Genomic DNA, 18,927 nt, shown 5'->3' on the forward strand with positions numbered 1-18,927 from the left:
TGCGTTGCTGTGGTTGCCCAGCGTTGTGAAGGAGGGTTTTGTTAAATCACCCTTCTGAGCTGTGATCTTGCAAAAAGATCAATAAATGCATTTAACTTTGAGCAGGTAGTCTGCCAGAGTTCCTATGTGTACAGGTTCCAGTGGGATTCACCTGTATTAGTGTAATTTTAGGAAGGTCTTGAGTTTATACCCAAGAAAACGAAGTGCAGTGTATTCGTACTGCTCTCCCCAACCCCATGGGAAGCTGCTGAGTCCAGGGGCAGGGTGTTCTGCAGGATGGAGAGGCTGGTCCAGACTCCCAGCTCGCTGGTTTTTCTCGAGCCGGCGGGCTCGCAGTGTTTGCAGCGGGCGCTGTCGCTGTGGGGCCAGGCAGGGCCCCGCTCCTGTCCCGGTGTCTGCAGAGGGCAGCTGCCACCGCAGCCGCTCCATGGCCCTGGCCAGCGCAGCTCCAGAGAGCTCCATGGCCGGCGCAGCTCCAGAGAGCTCCATGGCCGGCGCAGCTCCAGAGAGCTCCATGGCCGGCGCAGCTCAGAGAGCTCCATGGCCGGCGCAGCTCCAGAGAGCTCCATGGCCGGCGCAGCTCAGAGAGCTCCATGGCCGGCGCAGCTCAGAGAGCTCCACGGCGGCTCCAGCCGGGCGGTGCTGGCTCAGCTGGGGCCGATGGGCGCAGCCCTTGTCCCGCTGCGTCTCTCCGCAGCAGCTGCAGCATGAGGGGCCCCTCTTGGAGGGCTCAGTCTGGCCTGGAACTCGTGTGGCTCTGCGGGTTCTGGGACATCCCGTGCAGATACAGCCTGCCCTTGCCTCCTGCCCCTTGCCTGGGGACAGGACAGCTCCTGTGGGGATTGTCCGCAGCACAGCCGGGGCTCTCGGGCTCCCCCCGCCCTGATCCGGGGACACGCGTGTCCAGAGGCTGCTGTGTGTGTGCTGACCCTTGGCTGCTGTGGCAGGGCATTGCTGGGCAGCCTCCTGCTGTAAGCTCTTAGCAGCTTAAAATGCGTTTTTCTGAGCGAGTGCTGAGCAGCTGCGCTGAGCACGGCGTGTCCGGGGCGCTCAGCCCCTGGGAGAGCGCCAGGGCCGTGTCAGACCCGCCGGGGCCGTGTGCTGGCACTGACCCGGGGGTGCCAGGCCCGGGGGGGAGATGTCGCTGACCCCGGCGGCGGCGGGAGCGTGGCATGAATGAAGGGGCTGTGCAGCGGCGTGTGGCCAGAGCGCATCTGCCGGCCACAGTGCCTCCTTTGTGTGCCCCGGAGGGCCGGCCCCTGCTGCGCTCCCTGCCCCGCTCCCGGCTTTCTTCCTGGGCTAGCACCAGCTTATTATGGGGATCAAAGATCAGAGTATTTACTGCCTGTGAACTTTGCCTCTCTTCGTGCACCCATCCCTGTGTGATGTGAACCACACTCTGGAGGCTCAAGTCTTGGTCTTGCCACTGTCCCTGCCTGCCCGGGTCTCCAGCCAGGCTCCGAGGTGGCAGTGAAGGATTTACCTCCAGGAGCTGCTGGCACCTCTGCTTTGTGCTGGCACAGGGCTTGCTGATGGTGCACGTGGTGGAGGTTCCCACCAGGGTGGCATTGTGCCCACGACCAATCGATGGTTGCAGCTTAAGGAATTATTTTTATCTTTCAGTGGTATTTTCCCCCTTATCATGGCTCTTGCCCTTGGTGCTGTGTGTGTCTGCAGGGACCTCTCCACCTCCTGGCTCAGTGGCAGCAGGCTGATGGACGTGGTGTTGCCCTATGAGGATGGCACAAAACTGCAGGATCAGCTGTGAGCTCACCACCACCACCACCACATCAGCAAGGCCGTCAGTTTCAAGGCTTGATCTGGTTCCTGTAGAAACTGGAAGTTGCTCCTGCCTGGCACGAGTGCCAGCAGCCAGCCATGCACCCTAGGGAGCAGTGCAGTGGGGATGGGTGGCAGGAGGGCATGGCTGTGGTGCTGCCACTGCCTTTCCATGTGCCTTGTAGATCCCACTGCTTCCTCACTCTGCTCCCGCTTCTTGTGGGGGCTGTGCAGAGCTCCACACTCTGCTCTTGTGCCCCTCTTGCTGAAAATCACCACTAGAGAAGCCTGAAAACCTAAAAAAGTGTCCATGGGGCAATGAGTCTCATCTTCTGACCCCAGGAGTCTTGGGCTTCTACCCTACTACTCCTGGCAATACGGGCTGTCCTGCTGTGGGCGTGTAGGAAGAGGGATCCCTTGGTGGGCCCATGTTTCCAAGGGAGGTGCTGATTCCATGAGTGCTGGAGTAGCTCCTCTCTTTCCCGGCAACAATCGGCAGCAGGCTGAGGAGCTGGTGCGACCCTCTGCCGCACCTGCCCGCCCCTTGCGGCTCTCCGGAAGGATGACCGCAGCCCTCTGCAGACTACCTCATCCCTGGAGCAGGGGCCAAGTGTCAGCCACGGCACAGATCCAGCCCGGCCCAGCGGACACCTGTGCTGCCACCCTCCTCTGCGCCCTGCACCGGGGCCCAAACGTGGCTCAGGGCTGGTGCTGCCTGGGGGGGAAGAAGGTGCCCCAAAGAATCCCTGCTGAGGATGAGCCCGTTGTGGCATTGGCAGCTGAGCAGCTCTGCTGAGCCAGAGCCCATCCCTGGCCAAACCGGCAGCAGGGGCTGCTTCCCGCTGGCCGGGCGCTGCTGCCGGGTTTGTTCATCCTGGCAGGGACTCGCCGGTGCTCCCGGCCAGGGCCAGCGAGGGGAGCTGCGGGCTGGGCCCCTTGGCCTCCTTTCCTCTGCTGTGTGAGCATGGCACGGATATTTAAGGAGAATGTGATAACAACATGCTCCTGTGTTCTCACCCCCTTCCCACCTACCTACCTACCCGCTGAGATCCTGGCTCCTGTGGGACCTGCCTGGACAGGTGCAATGGGATGGCATATGCTCACTCTGTGCTGAGGAGCTGAACAGCTGCCTCCACCAGCACGGGATGCCTGCACTGTGCTGTGGTGCTGCTCAGATGGGTGTGCAAGGCTTGTGCCCCAGCACTGCCCCATGGCTGTGAGAGCGTGAGCCACTGCAGCCTTGTGCCCTCTGGAAAGGGCTGAACCTGCCTGTGCAGCTCCTTGGTGACTGCAGGGACTGAGGGTCACCTACAGCGTGGCTGTCCAGGCTGCCTGGGCCCCCGAGGATGGGGCTTCCAGGAGGTTCTTGCTGGCCTTTGTCCAGAGAGGGGCCTGTGCTTGCAGGCAGGAGTTGGGTTTGGTCTGTGGGTCCCCATGGCACTGCCTGCCCCTCATCACCTCCCTCATGAGAGATGCAGAACCTGCTGCTGGCTGGGGAGTTCCCAAAGCTGGGGGGAGGATATGTCCCACAGCCTGTGTCTGCAAAGAATGGGGAGGGGACGGGCCAAAGCTGCTGTCCCCAGCCCGATCTGCCTCCTGGCAGGCCCCTGCAGTCCATCTGTAGTCCCACACACTGTGCGGGGGCGGGCCGGGGCACAGCGGGGATGCTGCCGACCTCCAGCTTTGGGGCTGGGGAGCGGGGCGGGGAGCGCCGCACCCGTGGGCTCCGCCAGCCCCCGCTCCCCGCCTGTCCCTGTCCCTGTCACCGCGGGCAGGGACCCGGCGGCCGCGAGGGGCTGGCCGGGGGCCGGGCTCTCCCCGCTCCCTCCTAGCAGCCGAGGAGTTAAAAACTCAGCCCGGGTGATGAATATGTAAGAGCAGAGCCCAGGCTGGAGCCGAGCATCTCCCGGGCTGCGGGCGCTGCCAGCGCTGCCGCCCGCCCCAGCCCGGCACCGGGCGCACTGCGGAGGGACGGGACGGGACGGGGAGGTGCGGGGGTCCCCCCGCTGCCCCGCGCCGCCATGGGCCCCACCGGGCTCGGCATAACTTTCCTGGCACTGCCCCTCGTCGTGCGAGCGGCCGCGGGAGGTGAGCTGCGCCCGGGGCGGCGGGGCCGGGGGTCCCGCGGGCGGAGAGGACGGGGGCTTGGGGCTGGGGGGCTTGGGGCTGGGGGGCTTGGGGCTGGGGGGCGCCGCTTTCTCCATTCCCTTCCCACGTGTCGAGGGGTGATGCGGGCTGAGGGGTTGGCAGCAGGGACTGGGGGACCTAGTCTGTCCTAGGACCCTCTCCTGCCCTCCCACCGGCCCCTCCCGCTGCTGGATGGCCCTGAGTGCTGCCGGCCTCGGGGGGGCTCGAGGAGGTTGGGCCAGGGCCCCCTTGGGACAGTGGGGTCTTGGGCTTCAGCCCATCCACCCCACAGACTTGCACCACCGGGAAGCACCAATGAGGACGAAACCTCGGAGCGAACGGGCGCTGCCGTCCCGGGGCGCTGGGTGCTCACCTGCATCCGGGCCAGGCTGCGGCGCCCAGCGCTACCATGGCTCCTGCCGGAGGATGCTCGAGGGCTGGTGCGTGCAGGTCTGAGGATTTCTCAGGAGTTCTTCTTGCCCCTGGACCCCAAGATCCCTGCTCTGGGAACCGTCAGAGTCCTGCCTGCTCTGTCCCACTCGCAGTTCTCCTCGGGGGCTGGTGTCTCCTGTACCACTCCAGTGAGACTGTGGATGCAGTGCCGCAGGCTGGGGCCTTGAGCAGCACAGGTGGAGGCCGGCAGGGCTGCCTTTGTCCTGCTGCTCCGAGCGGCTGTGGCTGGCACGAGAGCGTGGCTCGGCTTGCCTGCAGCCGGCCCGCTGGCATCGCCCTTGGCCACCAGCGGGGACCCTTCCCGTGGGCTGGGCCCGGGCTGCACCGGCTCTTCTGGGCCTCCTGCCAGGAGCAGAGCGGGGAGCTGAGGAGGGAAGGGGTGCACTCCATCCCCTCTGCAGAGCTGATGGCCCTGGGTGGGTGTGCAGCCAGCAGAGCAGGAGCGGGGCTTGCTCGGCATCCCCTCGGTGTCCCTGCACCTGCTGCGCCAGCCCTTGTCATGGAGCCCGTGGTACCCAGCGCCACCCGAGCACTGGTGGGAGCTCGGCAGCTCTGGCTGAGGTGGCCCTGAGTGACGGGGCCGGTCACCATCTCCACAGCGTGGGCTTGGGCCTGCCCACCGCCCCCTGCTGCCGCTGCCAGCCCCCCGGGAGCCACGGGGACACCGGGCACGGCGGGGAGGGACAGTGGGCACAGGGGAAAGGGACACGGGGCACAGAGGAGAGGGACACCGGGCACAGCTGTGGCTGCTCCCCTCGGCTCCCGCTCGCCCCTGCCGTGGGGTGAGCCTTGGCTCCCCAGGATGGAAAAGGGGGGATGGCTCCTCGAGAGCTGGGGAAGGAGCACAGTGAGCAGGAGGTTTGGCTGCCTTGGAGCAGCGATACTGAGGGAGGTTTCCCTGTGAAGCGTGTGGGGGAGGCAGGGAGGGTGTGAAAACACTGGCGCCAAAAATAACCGTGATGAACACAAGTGTTGGCGGGACCCCGGGCTGCACTGGGGGATGTCCTCACTGTCGGGGGGTTGGGCATGGCCATAGGTGGGTTTGGGAAAGGGTGCCTGTCTCCATCACCTGCCCTGAGCTCTCCTTTCTCTCACAGGGCAGTGGTGTTATGACTCACAGGACCCCCGATGCGGTGAGTGGTGCCAAGTGTGGGTGTGTTGGGGCTGGGCAGGGCTCAGACCCTCCTGCCTCCCCACAGTGCCCAGCTGAGAGCACCCTGGGCAGCATCAGCAAGGCCCAGTGGGGAGCGGGGCATGGAAGAGGGTAAATCCCCCCATGGGAATGGTTAGAGGAGCTTCAGTTTCGGGGGTGTTGCTGTAGAGACTTGACAAACACCTGAGCCCCTTGGAGCAAGTCAGCCCCACCCCTCACCTCAGCCAGGTCCAGGTGCTCCTGGGACAGCACCAGCTTTCCTCCTTCCACCTGAAACAAATTAAGTCCAGGCTTTAAAATACTCTATTAGAAACCCCAGGCAGTGTAGGCAGCATTGGGGCCTGAGGGTCCAGGGGCCCAACTGAGGAGGGACAGATCCCTTTGAGCAGCCTTGCCTGGATGGGGAGGGAAGCATGGCTGGGGGCACTTTGTCTCAAAACACATAAATACAAATTACAAATAGCTTGTAAAAGGTTAATTAAAGATCATCAAGCATTTAATCAGCTGTTACGGCCCAGCTGTTTTATAGCTCTTGGGTTTCCATGCCCTGTGGCTGCTGAGCCTGGATTGCTGGGCTCGGTCTCACCCGGTTCAACGCTGCTGGGCTGGCAGCGAGGGCAGGTTTTGGCAGGGCAGAGGGGCTGGTGGGAAGCGGCTGGAGCAACGTGGAGCCGGCTGTGTGCCTGCAGCAGGGCCATGTGGAGTGTTCCCTCGCCCCCCCCCCCCCCCCCCATTGAAGGCACCTGGGAACCTGTGGGGCCACCCAGTTACACCGTGCCAGGAACCCGGTGGGATGGTGGCATGGCCAGGCTGCAGCTCCCAGGGCTGCCAGGCAAAAAGTTGCCTGGAGTAATGAGAGGAGAACATAAAGGGTAAGGGCTGAGCCCAGGGGCGCAGGAGGTGGGATACAGCCCACAAGTGTCTGTGGTTTTGTCTGCCCAAGAGGAAGGTAAATGTCAGAGCTGAACACTGGGGCACTGCTGGGGAACAGTTCCCCAAATCCTGGTTGAAGGCAAAGCCATGAATGTCTGTGTGAGGAGAGCCAACAGCGCCTGCTGGGATGTGCTGAGCTCCCCTGGGAATGGAGATGCCCTGGGAGGACAGGGCTGGAGACACTGAGGGAGCTCCTGTTCCCCAGCTGGGACTGAGTACAGATACTAATTGTGCCCAGTGCTGACACCTCAGTCCTGGGCTGCACCAGGAGGAGGACTGGTGTGCCATGGCAGCCACACTGGAGCAGTGAACAACAGGGTGGCTGGCTGGCTACATCCTACAGCTGTGGGCTGCCACAAGGGTTGCAAGAACAGATGATGCTGGGGCAATGGGGACAAGCCACATATATGGGTTGGTTGTGTGGTCTGGCTGTGGTGGCAGCCATGGGGACCCTGCTCACAGCCCCCAGTCAGCACTGTGGGTTTGCAGTGGGTGCAGTCAGCTGCCAGCACTGCTGTGTCCCCTGCCAGCTCCTGCCAAGGTTAACCCCCCCACCCCAGGAGCTGCTGATGGGCATCGTGTGGTCGCTCTGGAACATGTGTAGGATTTGTCCCAGGATGAGTTGTGTGGCCAAGTTGCACTGTCCCCTGTCACAGCTGAACAGAACCAGTGTGAGTAGGTTGAACATACTACAAAAGGCAGAAGGGGCAGGGAGAAAAGCCTGCCCCTCACCAGCGTCAATGTGGACGCTGCTGCCAGGCTAAATATAGCCCCCAGCCCCTCGAGGAAATCCTGCTGAATTATGGATGAGGCTGCAATAAGCCCCTGCTCATCAATAGGAAGGAAACTTAGCCAGGCAGGAGAGCAGTTCCCATGGGATGCAAGGCCGGGCTGGCAGGGACAGCAGAGCTGGTTGAGGACACAGCCACCTCTGGGCTTGTGTCCCCTTCTGGGGGCAGCGGTGGTTTGGTGGCTGCCCGTGGTGCCCCTGCTCCTCCTCTGCAGGGCCCAGCCACTGGAAGGAGCTGAAAGCCACGTGTGGTGGCGACAGGCAGTCCCCTGTGAACATCGACAGGCGCCGGCTGCAGCGGGATGGTGGCCTCGGGGACATCCTCTTCGAGGGTTATGACCAGGCTCCCCCTGGCAAGTGGAGGCTGACAAACAACGGGCACACAGGTGCGTGCTGAAGCTGGGCACCTTCCCCTGTCCCAGTTCCCCAGGCACCATCCTGACTGGGGCCTGGCTCTGGCGCCACTCCTGGGTGCTGCAGGATCCCATGCAGGTGAATGTTAGTGCTGGGATGAAGCCGGGGGGGAAGGAGCTGTGCCAGGGCTGTTCCCCACCCCGAGCCTGCCCTCAGCCTGTCCTGCTGCCCTTGCAGTGATGCTGAGCCTGGCGGGCGAGTCGGCCTCTGAGCACATCGCCGTCAGCGGGGGGGGCCTCCCCGGCCGGTACCGCGCGCTCCAGCTCCACTTCCACTGGGGCAGCCCGGCTGGGAACGGCTCCGAGCACACCCTCGATGGGCGCCAGCTCCCCATGGAGGTACGTGAGAAAAACCCTCCAGCACATTCTGGGTTGCCCAAGCCCTTGGTGAGGTGGGAAGGGGAGATGCTGGGGCACCCCAAGGCTGTTGTGCAGCAGGTGATGGGGCTCTGTGACTCTGCACTGTGCTCCTGCACAGGCACCTGGCTGGTGAAAAAGCAGCTGATGTGAGACTCGAGGTGCTTCTTTACCATGCATGGGTCAAGCTGCTTCGTCCAAGGCACTCAGTGGGGTTTGGGGGCTCTGTGCCCTGCTGGGACCACACACTGAGCTAGTGAGTGCAAGCGAGAGCAAGCAGGAGCGTGCTGTGCTAAGCACATTGGGATCCTTCTGGATGAAAGAGGCTCTGCGCCTCTAAAATATTCATTATCTGCCAGAGGAAAGCAGAATTTATGTTCTGTGTCTGGCGAGCACCCCGGGACTGCTGGCCCCCTTTTGCACACCCTTCAAAGGATGCTTGCTTCACTGGGGTGCTTTGATCCTCCAAGCACCCACCCCACAGACGTGCCAATAGGACCAGAAGGGCTTTACTGGGAGAGGGTGGCTCAGAGTCTGGCCAAGCTGGCTGGAAGGATCCACAGCAGAATGTCCTGCTGCCAGGGTGTTGGCTGGGGGCAGCTGTGCACATCTGCCTCCTCTGTGCTTTCCTCAGATGCACATTGTCCACATGAATGCCAAGTACCAGACACTGGCAGAGGCCAAGGGACATCCCAATGGGCTGGCTGTCCTCGGCTTCTTCTTCCAGGTGGGTCTGCAGGGGCCCCCTAGGTCTGGGTGCTGGTGGTGCAGCCAGGTGAATGCTGTATGGGTGTCCTGAAGAAGTGAGAAGGGGCAGGAAGGCTGGGTCAAGGCCAGGAGAGGCTGGGGAACCCACTGACTGCAAGAGAACCTGGCTGGGAACATTCCCCACTGCTCTGCAACAGGGGAGGCTGGCTCTGCCTGTGGTTGCTTGGCAGGACAGGATGACCCAGCTCTGCCCTGCTCGGGCTCTGCCTGACTTCAACCACTTATTCTCCCCGGACACAGGTCTCTGAAACCACTAACACCAACTACAACACCATCGTGGCAGGGCTGAGGAATGTCTCCCATGCTGGTGAGTCACCTCCTCATCAGGGCAGGGCAGGAAAGGGGAGACCCTGCAGTGGGAGGGCAGGGATGCACCCCAGTGGGTTGGATGGGGGAACCTGCCAGTCTCTGAGCTCATCTGGGATCGCCTGCTGAGGGGAAATTGATGGGAACGGCCCTGTTGTCCCCACCACATCCCTGGCAGGGGACAGGCTGAGTGCCCCTGGCTTGCCCCACAGGGGACTCTGTGGATTTGGCCTCCACGTTCCGCCTGAGCACGCTGCTGCCGCCTGCTGCCCGCCTCTCGGGCTACTACCGCTACCAGGGCTCCCTGACCACCCCCGACTGCAGCGAGGCCGTGGTCTGGACTGTGTTTGAGGAGCCAGTGGAGATCGGCCGGGAACAGGTACTGGCATGCACAGCCCCATGTGCCAGCACCCGACAGGCTGGGTCCCAGGGTGACCTCTCTCCTTGTCCTTCCTGACCCTAGAGCAAGAGCACAGGGAAGGTCATCTCTATAATAATGCTCCTGGCAACTTGGCAATTAATTAATTTTATGAAGGTTAAGTAATGGAGATGTGGCCACCTGCCAGTGGGGAGAAATCCCATCCATACTGCACTCCTGCCCAGCCTTGGCATTCAGAAAGAGAAATGGGAGTGAATCCATTGAAGCTCAGTAGAGGTTCCAAGGAGATGGATGGATGCATGGAAGGAAGGAGTTCTCCTCTGCTGCTCAAGCATTTTAGTAGATGTATTTTCTTGAGAGAGTCATGGGCCAGCCGCTCTCTAAGTGCTCACTGTTGGCACCAAAACACAATTAGCTCCTTTGAAAATAAAGACCTGATCCTTGTAAGGACCTGCTCTGTGCAGGGTCCTGGGTCTGGCTTCAGCAGAGCACTGGGTGGTGGTGGGAGGACACCCCCTGGTGTGGGGCCATGCCCCGGGTCCTGTGCTGCTGGCAGTGGGCAGGGGCCTGGGGTGCCTGGCACTGCAGCTGCCCACCCTCCCTCTCTCCCTGCACAGCTGAAGGCATTCGTCAGCACCCTGCACTTCCCACTCGAGGGATCCACGCTCCTAAAAATGATCAACAACTTCCGCCCGCCGCAGCCCCTCCGCAGCCGCAAGGTCTTTGCCTCCCGGGGGGCCACAGCCAGCGGGGGGTCCCTGCACGGGGACCACCACCAGCTCCTCTCACCCCTGCTCCCCCTGGCCCTGCTCAGCCTCTTCTCACCAGCCCCATAGGGTCTGGCCTTGCTGCAGCGGAGATGGAGGTGATGCATCTTGTTCATGGGAAATGGGAAACAAGGAAAAAAAAGCACCTTGAAACCTTGGCTGGGTGAAGATTTTGTGAACCTGCATCTCTGCAGAGGTGAATCTCTGCAAGCCTGGAGCTGCCCTGGGCTGCCCCTGTAGATGGGCAGTGGGAGCTGCTGGGAGGGGGATGTTGTATTGACTGGAATAAAGCCAAGGTCCCGTCAGTGGGTTGCTGCCTCTTTTTTGCTGGCTCTGTGTCCCTTCACCAGGTGGGGCAGGTGCACTGCGGGGTCAGTGTGGAGGGAGCTGGGGCTGCTGTCTGGGTGGCACTCAGGGATATTCCCTGCTTGGTGGTGCAGGCAGGAGGGAAGAGCCAAATCCCGGCCCTGGCTCGGGATGCAGGCCCCGCATGCAGTCCCTGCGCTGCAGACGCTGCCCTGTCACCCTCCCCAGGATTGGGGCTACCTGTTGGAGGGGTGAGGGTGTCACTGGGAGCACAGCACCTGCAGTGCCCTTGTGCAGGACACAGGGATCTTTCCACGGAGCTCATTTTGTGCTGGCAGGAATAACTGCAGCTGCCAGGGCAGGGCTGTGTGAGCGGGGTGCTTCATAATTAATGTACTGGAGCTCCAGGCATGTTCCCATCTTCTCCTGAATTATGGGTGGAGAGCACAGGCCGTTATCCGGGAGAAGAGGGGGCAGGCTGAGGTTTTTCATCATTTCTGGAGGGAACCGCTGCCAGTGCCGGGCTCCAGCCCCCAGCCCCTGTGGTGGCCGCCCCACCCGTGGGTCCTGAGCATCCCCCGTGTGAGGCTCCTGGGGTAAACCCTCGCTGCACGAGGCTCTCCGTGGGCGGAGGGGATCCCGTCCCAGATCCCCGATGCTCACGCCGGGGGGATGTGGCTCTGTGATCCCCCCGGAGCTGAGGGCCGGAGCAGCGGGACACGGGGACACGCCGGACACGCGGGGGCGCCGCGGGCACGCGCAGGGAGAGGAGCCCGCAGCGGCTTGGCGGCCGCCAGGGGGCGCCCTCTGCACGGCCCCGACACCGCCACCCGTGCCCCGTGTGCTTCTGTCCCCATCGTGTCCCCGTGTCCCTTGTTCTTGTGTCCTCATCTCTGCCATCTGCGTCATGTGTCAATGTACCTGTGTCCTTCTGTCCTGCCTGTGTCCTCCTGTCTCCATGTCCTTGGGGCCCTTTCCTTTGTGTCCTTTGGCCCCTGTCCCCTGGGCCCTTATCCCTTTGTGTCCTCATTCTCTTTTCCCCTCTGCCCTGTTTCATATGTTCTTGTCCCCTGTGTCCTCATGCCCCTGTACCCCATGTTCTCCTGCTGCTGTCCCTTGTGTCTCCATGCCCCCAGCCCCGGTGTCCCATGTGCCACTGGCACCCCTGGCTTCTTGCCCCTGGCCCCCACGTCTGGATACTATTGTGCCCTGTGTCATCATGTCCCTGGCCTCAGTATTCCACTGGTCCCTCTGCCCTACCACCCTCCCTGCTGTGCCCTCACTTCCACCCATGTCCCACCATGCCCCCCTGTGTTCCCTGCCCCTCTGTGTTCCCATGTCCTCTATTCTGCCTGTTCCCTCATGTCCACCCATGTCCCACCATTCCCAGCTGCACTGCCCAGCTCCAGCCCCTTGTGCCCAAAGGCCACAGGGCAGCTGCCCCATGGACGTGCCCAGGTCCAGCCCAGGGTGGGCCCAGCCCCAACTGGTGAGAACTGGGGGCCCAGGCAGCCATGGTGAGATCCAAGTGGCTACAGCCCCCCAGTCCAGGCCAGTGCCAGGCCAGTGTGTGAGGGGCACCCAGGCAGTGGGACCAGATGCCTGCCCAGGGGGACCATGGAAGGCACAGGCTGTGGCTCCCAAAGATATTGGGGACCAAAATGTTGGGCAGTAGCTCTGGGAGCAGAGACTCCACAGGGTCCCCATCACCTGGGGGACCTGTCCTGGCTCACTGTGGTGTCCCTAGCAGAGGACAGTAGTGGCACCAGGTATGGTCTGGCAGCAGAGACCCTCTGTACAACTGGACACCAAAACCACCCCAAAGGCTCAGCACACACTGGGCAGCCCTGCTGGGACCTGAAATCTGGGGGAGTGCTGTGCCTGTGCTGGGAATGCCGGGCTGCCTGGGAAGGAACATGGCAATGCCCCCCTCCATGAGCCATTGCTGAGCTGGGGCCAAACCCCAGCTTTTCCCGCCCTTGCCCTGCCCTGGCACGGCCAGGCAGCGGTGCCCGGGTGCCACGTGCAGGGCAGTTTGTGCCAAGGCAGCGGAACGTGCAGGGCCCGGGCTATTCCTGGCTCCCAGCTGATGATTGGCCCAAGTGGGCTCTTGCTTTTGGCGGGCTCTTGCTTTTGGCGGGCTGTAATTTTAGCAAGGGCTGTTTCCAGCCTGCGGTGCTGTGGTCAAAACAGCTGCCTGGGAGGGTGCCTGGCTCAGCTGGGGGGCTGTGATGTGCATCAGACCCCTGCCCACAGCCAGCTGGGGGGTCTGGCCAAAAGTGCCCAAAACATGGCAGAAATGTTTAAACCTGGTGGTTTTTCCCCGCAGTGGCTGCAGAGGAAGGGGAAAGGGCTGTGGCTCTGGTGTGGGGCTGGCAGCATGTGCACAGGGTGAGGAGCTGTTGGTGAGGGTGTCACTGCCTGGGGTAGGAACCCAGAACCCTTAGGGGTGGAAAAGCTGTCTAAGATCATACTAACACTGCCATCTCCAGCCATGTCCCTAAACACCATATCTACAGGATGCAGGGTCCAGCCCCAGGGTGCACCCAATGTTCTCCTCCACTCCCCATCCCGCTGTCAGCTGTGCTCATCCTGACTGTGGAGAGGGAAAAAGGCAATTTGGCTAAAAGTCCTCCCTAACTGGGTGAGCCTAACCCCGAGGGCCTGGTGTGAACCCTGGCAGCCACCCCCATCACACCCCTCAGCCACCATTGCCACCACCTTGTTGTCACCATGCCACCAATGTTCCCTACCTAGAAATTTCTTAACATTAAACTAAAAAGTCCCACACAGAGAGTCATAACAAGGTCTGCAATTCAATGACCATGTTTCTCCAGAGAGGGAGCACCAGCCCTGCAATCAAATCTTTATCAGCACACCTGACTGGGGATCAGCACCTGTTTACCTCAAATATGAGAGAAAACAAGGGTTTGCTGAGTCCCCAGACCAGGCTGAGGCTCTCCTGGGAATTACATTTTACTGCCACAATAAAATTGAAATAATAAATATTTTGAAGCAGCTGAAAGGTGTTTATTTTTGAGTCGGTTCAGCTTGTTTACAATCTGCTTACAAGGCTGGGCACTTATCTTTGGGGCTGTTTACTGGGCTCTCCCCGAGGCTCTGGTGTGGTTTCATACACATCTAAATAACCCCCAGCTAGGGGGTACCTTCCTGCCAGCTGCATGCCCTGGCAGTTGCTGTTTTGACACAGTTATGCAAATGATTGCTCTCGTCTTCACAAATGGGCTTGAATGCTCAGGTTGTGTTTTCGACCACACCAGCCTGAAACATTTATTTATTTCATTTAATTCTCTTCCAATTGCAGGGCAATGAACCCTGGTCTTGCACTCTCTGGCTGCCTCCAGCTGGGGCTTTGACCCAGGGCTGCCCAGGGGTGTTTGATAGTATTTTGTCATTCATGACTTGTATTTTATAATTTGTATCTTGTATTTTATTAATTTATAAAAATTTTTCCCAGATTTGGGGAAACCTACTCCATATTTTGTGAACCTGGAGGCTGCCCCTGGACCCTGCAACAGGTCAGACTGAAGGATGACCCCAGAGAAGGGGCTGCCTTGGCAGCAGGCAGGGACTGATTAGTTGAATTCAGTAAATGAGTGGATAAATTCAGGGTGACCTGACAGCAGGGTAGCAGCAGGAAACTGTCCAGGCTGGTCCCCCTGTGGTGGTGGCACAGGGAGACAAGGCCACAATGTGAGCAGTGTCAGGGTCTCTCCTGGCCTCAAAGCCCAGAGGTGTGGGGTCAATGGTGCCCAGCCCAGGCTGGATGCACCGGGGTCACTGGAGGGGAGATGTGTGTGCACATATCTGCACATATTTGTGCAATGTGTGTGCACACACGTGTGCGCGCGTGTGTACAGCAGCTGGGCCATCCCACACCAGGGCAGGGACCACCCTGTCAGGCAAAACCCCACTGGGTGCCCTGTCAGGGACACTCAGGGGACAGAAGGGGTGACCCTGGCCTGGGGACACCCACCCTGGTATGGCACAGAGTCTGCACAGCCTTGGCACCAGCCCCAGTGGGTCCCTGTTCAGCACCACCCACCCTGCCAATTTTGGGCAGCATCATGCCACCCCAAGGCCTTTCCCCCATCTCAGGGCTGATGTCCCCCACAAGGTGATGACCTCCCAGGGTGAGAGCCCTGGGGACACAAAGAGCCTTGGGGACACAGAGCTGACCATCTCAGGGCTGATGTCCCCCACAAGGTGATGATGGCCACCATCTCAGGGCTGAGCCGGCTCGGGCTCGGCCGCGTGGCGCTCGCTTGCCTTCACACGTCAGCACCCACTGGAGACAGTTTCACTTCCCTTTTTGGGGCGCCCTTTCGAATTTCTGATTGGGGACTGTATTGGGTGAGGATTAAATTTAGCCAGGGGATGCCCCACTGCTGCACAGCTGCACGGTGGGGCTGGCTGTGTAAAACAGGGGCGAGTGCTGGCGTGGCACAATGTGGGCTCTGCACAGCCTTTCCCCAAGTCCTTCAGAGAACACAGTGATGCGAGTGCAGGCTGTGTCAGGATGGGGTGCAGGAACCAGCAGCACTCTCCAGGTGCTTGGGGGCTGCAGCCCCCTGGCTCAGGCAGGGCAGAGGCCATGGGTGTCACCCGGGTTTGGCACAGCTGTAGCACCAAAGCGAGGGCACTTGTGCCATCCTCCCACTGCTGTCCCGGTGGCTCTGGCTCTGCCCCACTCCCCCCTCCTGGGCTGGGGCTATTCTGGGACGCTGCTCTTGCTTTCGAGTTTCAGCGCTGCTGCCTCCAGGAATGCGGCTGTTTGTGCGGCTGCAGCTGCCTGGGGGCAGGCGGGACCCATCCCCTCCTCTCCAGATGAGCTGTTTCATCAGCTCCAGGTGCACTCTCTGTGCTTCTGCCACGTCCCCACAAAAAGAGACCCCACCTCCTCCTGGTACCAGACGTTGGGGCTTGCCTGGCCTGGGGAAATCACCCACTGATGTACAATAAAAAAATAGCAGGTCATGGCTGTTTTTTGGGGCACAAATGTGGCCAGAGGTGGTCGTCATGAAGGGGACCCGAGGAGGGTTTGGGGACCAGAGCAGAGCTTTGTGCTCGAGGTTTGTGGCGGTGGTTTAGGAACGAGGGTTGCAAGAGCCCTTATGGTCCCACATTCCTTTGCCAACATTCCTGCATCCTTCACTCTGTTCTCAGCTGTGGGACCCCTCCAAGTCCATGATGTCCAAACCCCCAGGGTTTATCAAAAGGCCCCTGAAAGCTTTGTTAAGCCCTCATCTGAGGGCGTCAGCCTGAGAGAGCAGTTCTCACCAAGCCCAAACCCTTCATGGGATCCACTGCTTCTCTTTGCAGCTAATTAAAGCCTTCCCGAAGCATCTCATTAACTAAATGAGATCCCCCTCATTTTAAAATTACTGGCAAGCCGGGAAAATGAGAAAATAAATGACTGTTAAAATTGCAGTGCAGGAGCAGGCAGAGTGAGAGCAGGAGCTGCAGCTGGGGAGGGGAGGGAGGTTTCGGTTCTGCTCAGCACATTTGCTCACCAGACACCCCCAGCGAGGGTGGTGATTGCTCTTCCCAGGCACTGCTTCCCTCCCTGCCAGGGGATGGATCAGGCCCAGCATCCCTCTGTGATTCCCAGCCGAGGCTCTCTGGCCCTGCTGAAGGTTTGTTAAGGGTAAAACTCTGGCTGGGAATTTGCCAAGTTGCAGCAGCGGGGGAGGATGGGAGCCCTGGAGCGGCCAGGGCCACTGATCTATAATTAATCAGGCTTTTTTCTTGACAGTTGTTGCTTATGGAAAAGATTTAGAAAAATCTTTTAATCAATAATTAGTGAGGTTTCCTGCCTCCTGAGCCAGAGATGCGTTGTGCCCTGCCCACACAGACCTGAGCTGAAGCGAGACCCCAGCTCATGCCCCAAATTGAGCCCACAAAAGCTGGGGCAGTGTCCTGTGACCAAGGAATGGGCTCTACTCAGGAAATGTCAAGATGAATCTCAGGACCTGGGGAAAGCATTGCCCTGCCACCCTCCTCCTGTGCTCCCCTCCAGAAATGTGGCATTTCTCAGGGTAAAACCTGGCAGCACAGCTGGGATGGGGGCCCTGTGTTACCTGTCATTCACTGCAGCCTCAACCACTACTAAGGTGATTCAACAACTGCTGGAATTGGTAATTATTGAGGCTTGATCTTTGCAGCAGAAAAGAAGTGAACATCCTCCCTGGCAGCAGGGTCTGGGTCACTGGGGCATTTCTGGCTGGCAGAGTCTCAGCTCTCCTGGCAGCACCACAGGGCTGGGGATGAGATGCCAAAGGCAGGGGTTTGCCAGGGAATAACCTTGCTTGAGCAAGGAAGGGGATCAGTGGCAGTGTGGAGGAGCTGCTGCCATCTGTGTGCTCACATTCCCAGCAGTGAGCTGGAATGGATGGATGCATGCCCAGATGTGGCCGTGCTGCAGGGGCCCTCATCTTTAGCACTACCTGCTGTAGCCCAGTGGTCCCCCAGGAGCCAGCCCTGCACCTCTGCCATGGTGGGCCCTCTCCGCTCAGGAAACTCGGTTAAAGAAGCTTATCTTGAAACACAGTGGGACAGATCTCTCCGTCATCTGCCCTTCCTTCCTTTCCCTGGCTCCAATGCAGGGTGAGCATTGTGCTGCTGGCTCCTTCCTTGAGGCCAGCAGCAGCCCAGGGGTCTGGCCTGCACATGGGTTTGCTCTGTAGCCATGGGATTTGGATTTCCTGTGAAAACCATGAGTTTGTCACCTGCACATGGGAAGGGACATTGTGACTGACCCCCTGAGCAGGGTGGTGGGGAAGGGGGCTTTGCCCTGTGCATGGGGTTGCTCCATGGCAAGGCCTCCTCTGCCCAGCTGAGGAGGATAAAGCAGGATTAAAGCCAGTGAAGCTGTTTTGGAGCTTTGGCAGCTCAGATGGGGTCAGGGCCTGCTGCCAGCTCCTTGACAAAAGGGAAGGGGCACTGTGCTCTTATATCAATACAGGCTGGGGCACGAGGGAATTGACAACAGTCCTGCTACAAAGGATTTGAGTCAATCAGTGGATAATGACCTGGCAATGTGCACCTGCAGCCCAAAAAGCCAGACATATCCTGGGCTGCATCAAAAGCAGTGAGGACAGTAGTTTGAGGAAGGGGATTCTTCCCCTGTACTCTGCTCTGGTGAGGCCCCACCTGCAGGCTGTGTCCAGCTCTGGATCCCACAACATAAAAAGGACATGGACCTGTTTGGGTTAGTCTGGAGGAGGTCACAAAGATCTCAGAGCACTGGAGCACCTCTGCTATGATGAAAAGATAGGGGAGTTGTGGCTGTTCATCCTGGAGAGGAAAAGGCTCTGGCAAGACCTTGTAGCAGCCTTTTAGCAGGCCCCGATGCAATAGGACAAGAGATAATGTTTCTTAACTAAAGAAAAGTCAATTTAGGTTAGGTAAAATTAAGAAATTTTTTACTGTGAGAGTGGTGAGGTGTTGAAACAGGTAGCTGAGGGAAGCTGTGGGTGTCCCATTCCTGGAAAGATTCAAGATCAGGATGAAAGGGGCTCTGAGCAACCTGATCTGGTTAATGTCTCTGTTCATTCAAGGGAGCTTGGACTGGATGATTTTTAAAGGTCCCTTCCTACTCAACTCCATTCTAGGGTTCTATGATTCTGTGTCCCCATAAGACATTTGCAGGGACATGTGGCATCCCAAAGCCTGGAGCAAGGCATTCCACTAGCACAGCCTGGGGAGGGGGATGTGCTGGGGTCATCCTCCCTTTCCCAAGAGGCTGGTGTGGGACACCTCCCCCAGAACTGCACAGGGCATGGCTGGGTGCTCCCAGCCTCTGTCCCTGGAGTGGCTTCTGGCTGCCCTGATGGGGTGACAACAGCAGAGCACTGGTGCTTTCAGCACAGCAATGGCTGCCAGCCCTTCCTTGGGCAGGGCTGCAGGGAAACCTCCCCAGGGCTGTGCTGGGGATGGGGACAGGGCATGTGGCATGCAGGGGTCCCAGTTGTGGTGGCACAGGGTGTGATGGACAAGCTGCTGTTTGTGCTCAACTGGCAGCTGCACCAGGACCCCCATTCCAGGAGGGACGGGGGAGACAATGAAATGGGGACAGAGCCAGGCCTGGTGGCAAAGGGACATGGCTGGCTGTGCCTCCACCACCAGCCACATGTGCCTGCAAGGTAGCTGGCACCCAGAGGCACAGGAGCAAGGGTCGAGGATGGCACAGCCAGGGCTGTGTGTTCAATGAGCGCACGAGGGGCTGAGCACAGGCTGTGCCCCAGGCTGCTCATTCCCTGTCTTGGCAGTGCCAGGGGGGTTTCATTGGGGTCCCCAGGCTTGAGCAAAAGCTTCACAGAGGCCCTGCAATATAAGTGTGTGTGTACACAAATGTCACTGACATATTTTATGAA

The 18,927-nt window shown here is 60.0% G+C and overlaps 1 protein-coding gene across 1 annotated transcript; it reads left to right on the forward strand.

Moving 5' to 3' along the window:
• Nucleotides 1–3,556: 3,556 nt before the first annotated feature.
• Nucleotides 3,557–10,530, forward strand: LOC118693196 (carbonic anhydrase 15-like). The gene is made up of 8 exons (XM_036393574.2): nt 3,557–3,867; nt 5,457–5,492; nt 7,451–7,621; nt 7,827–7,987; nt 8,640–8,732; nt 9,014–9,080; nt 9,292–9,458; nt 10,076–10,530. Exons 1-8 carry the CDS (start codon nt 3,801–3,803, stop codon nt 10,292–10,294), a joined length of 981 nt encoding a protein of 326 aa, XP_036249467.1. The 5' UTR covers nt 3,557–3,800; the 3' UTR covers nt 10,295–10,530.
• Nucleotides 10,531–18,927: the final 8,397 nt, after the last annotated feature.

Source organism: Molothrus ater, chromosome 18, assembly GCF_012460135.2.
Source record: "Molothrus ater isolate BHLD 08-10-18 breed brown headed cowbird chromosome 18, BPBGC_Mater_1.1, whole genome shotgun sequence".
Taxonomy (NCBI): Eukaryota; Metazoa; Chordata; class Aves; order Passeriformes; family Icteridae; genus Molothrus; species Molothrus ater.

Coding starts and splice junctions, on each gene's coding strand:
- LOC118693196 (XM_036393574.2), top strand. CDS start 3,801: ATGGGCCCCACCGGGCTCGGCATAACTTTCCTGGCACTGCCCCTCGTC. Junction 3,868..5,456: donor CGTGCGAGCGGCCGCGGGAG/GTGAGCTGCGCC, acceptor TTTCTCTCACAG/GGCAGTGGTGTTATGACTCA. Junction 5,493..7,450: donor CTCACAGGACCCCCGATGCG/GTGAGTGGTGCC, acceptor CCTCCTCTGCAG/GGCCCAGCCACTGGAAGGAG.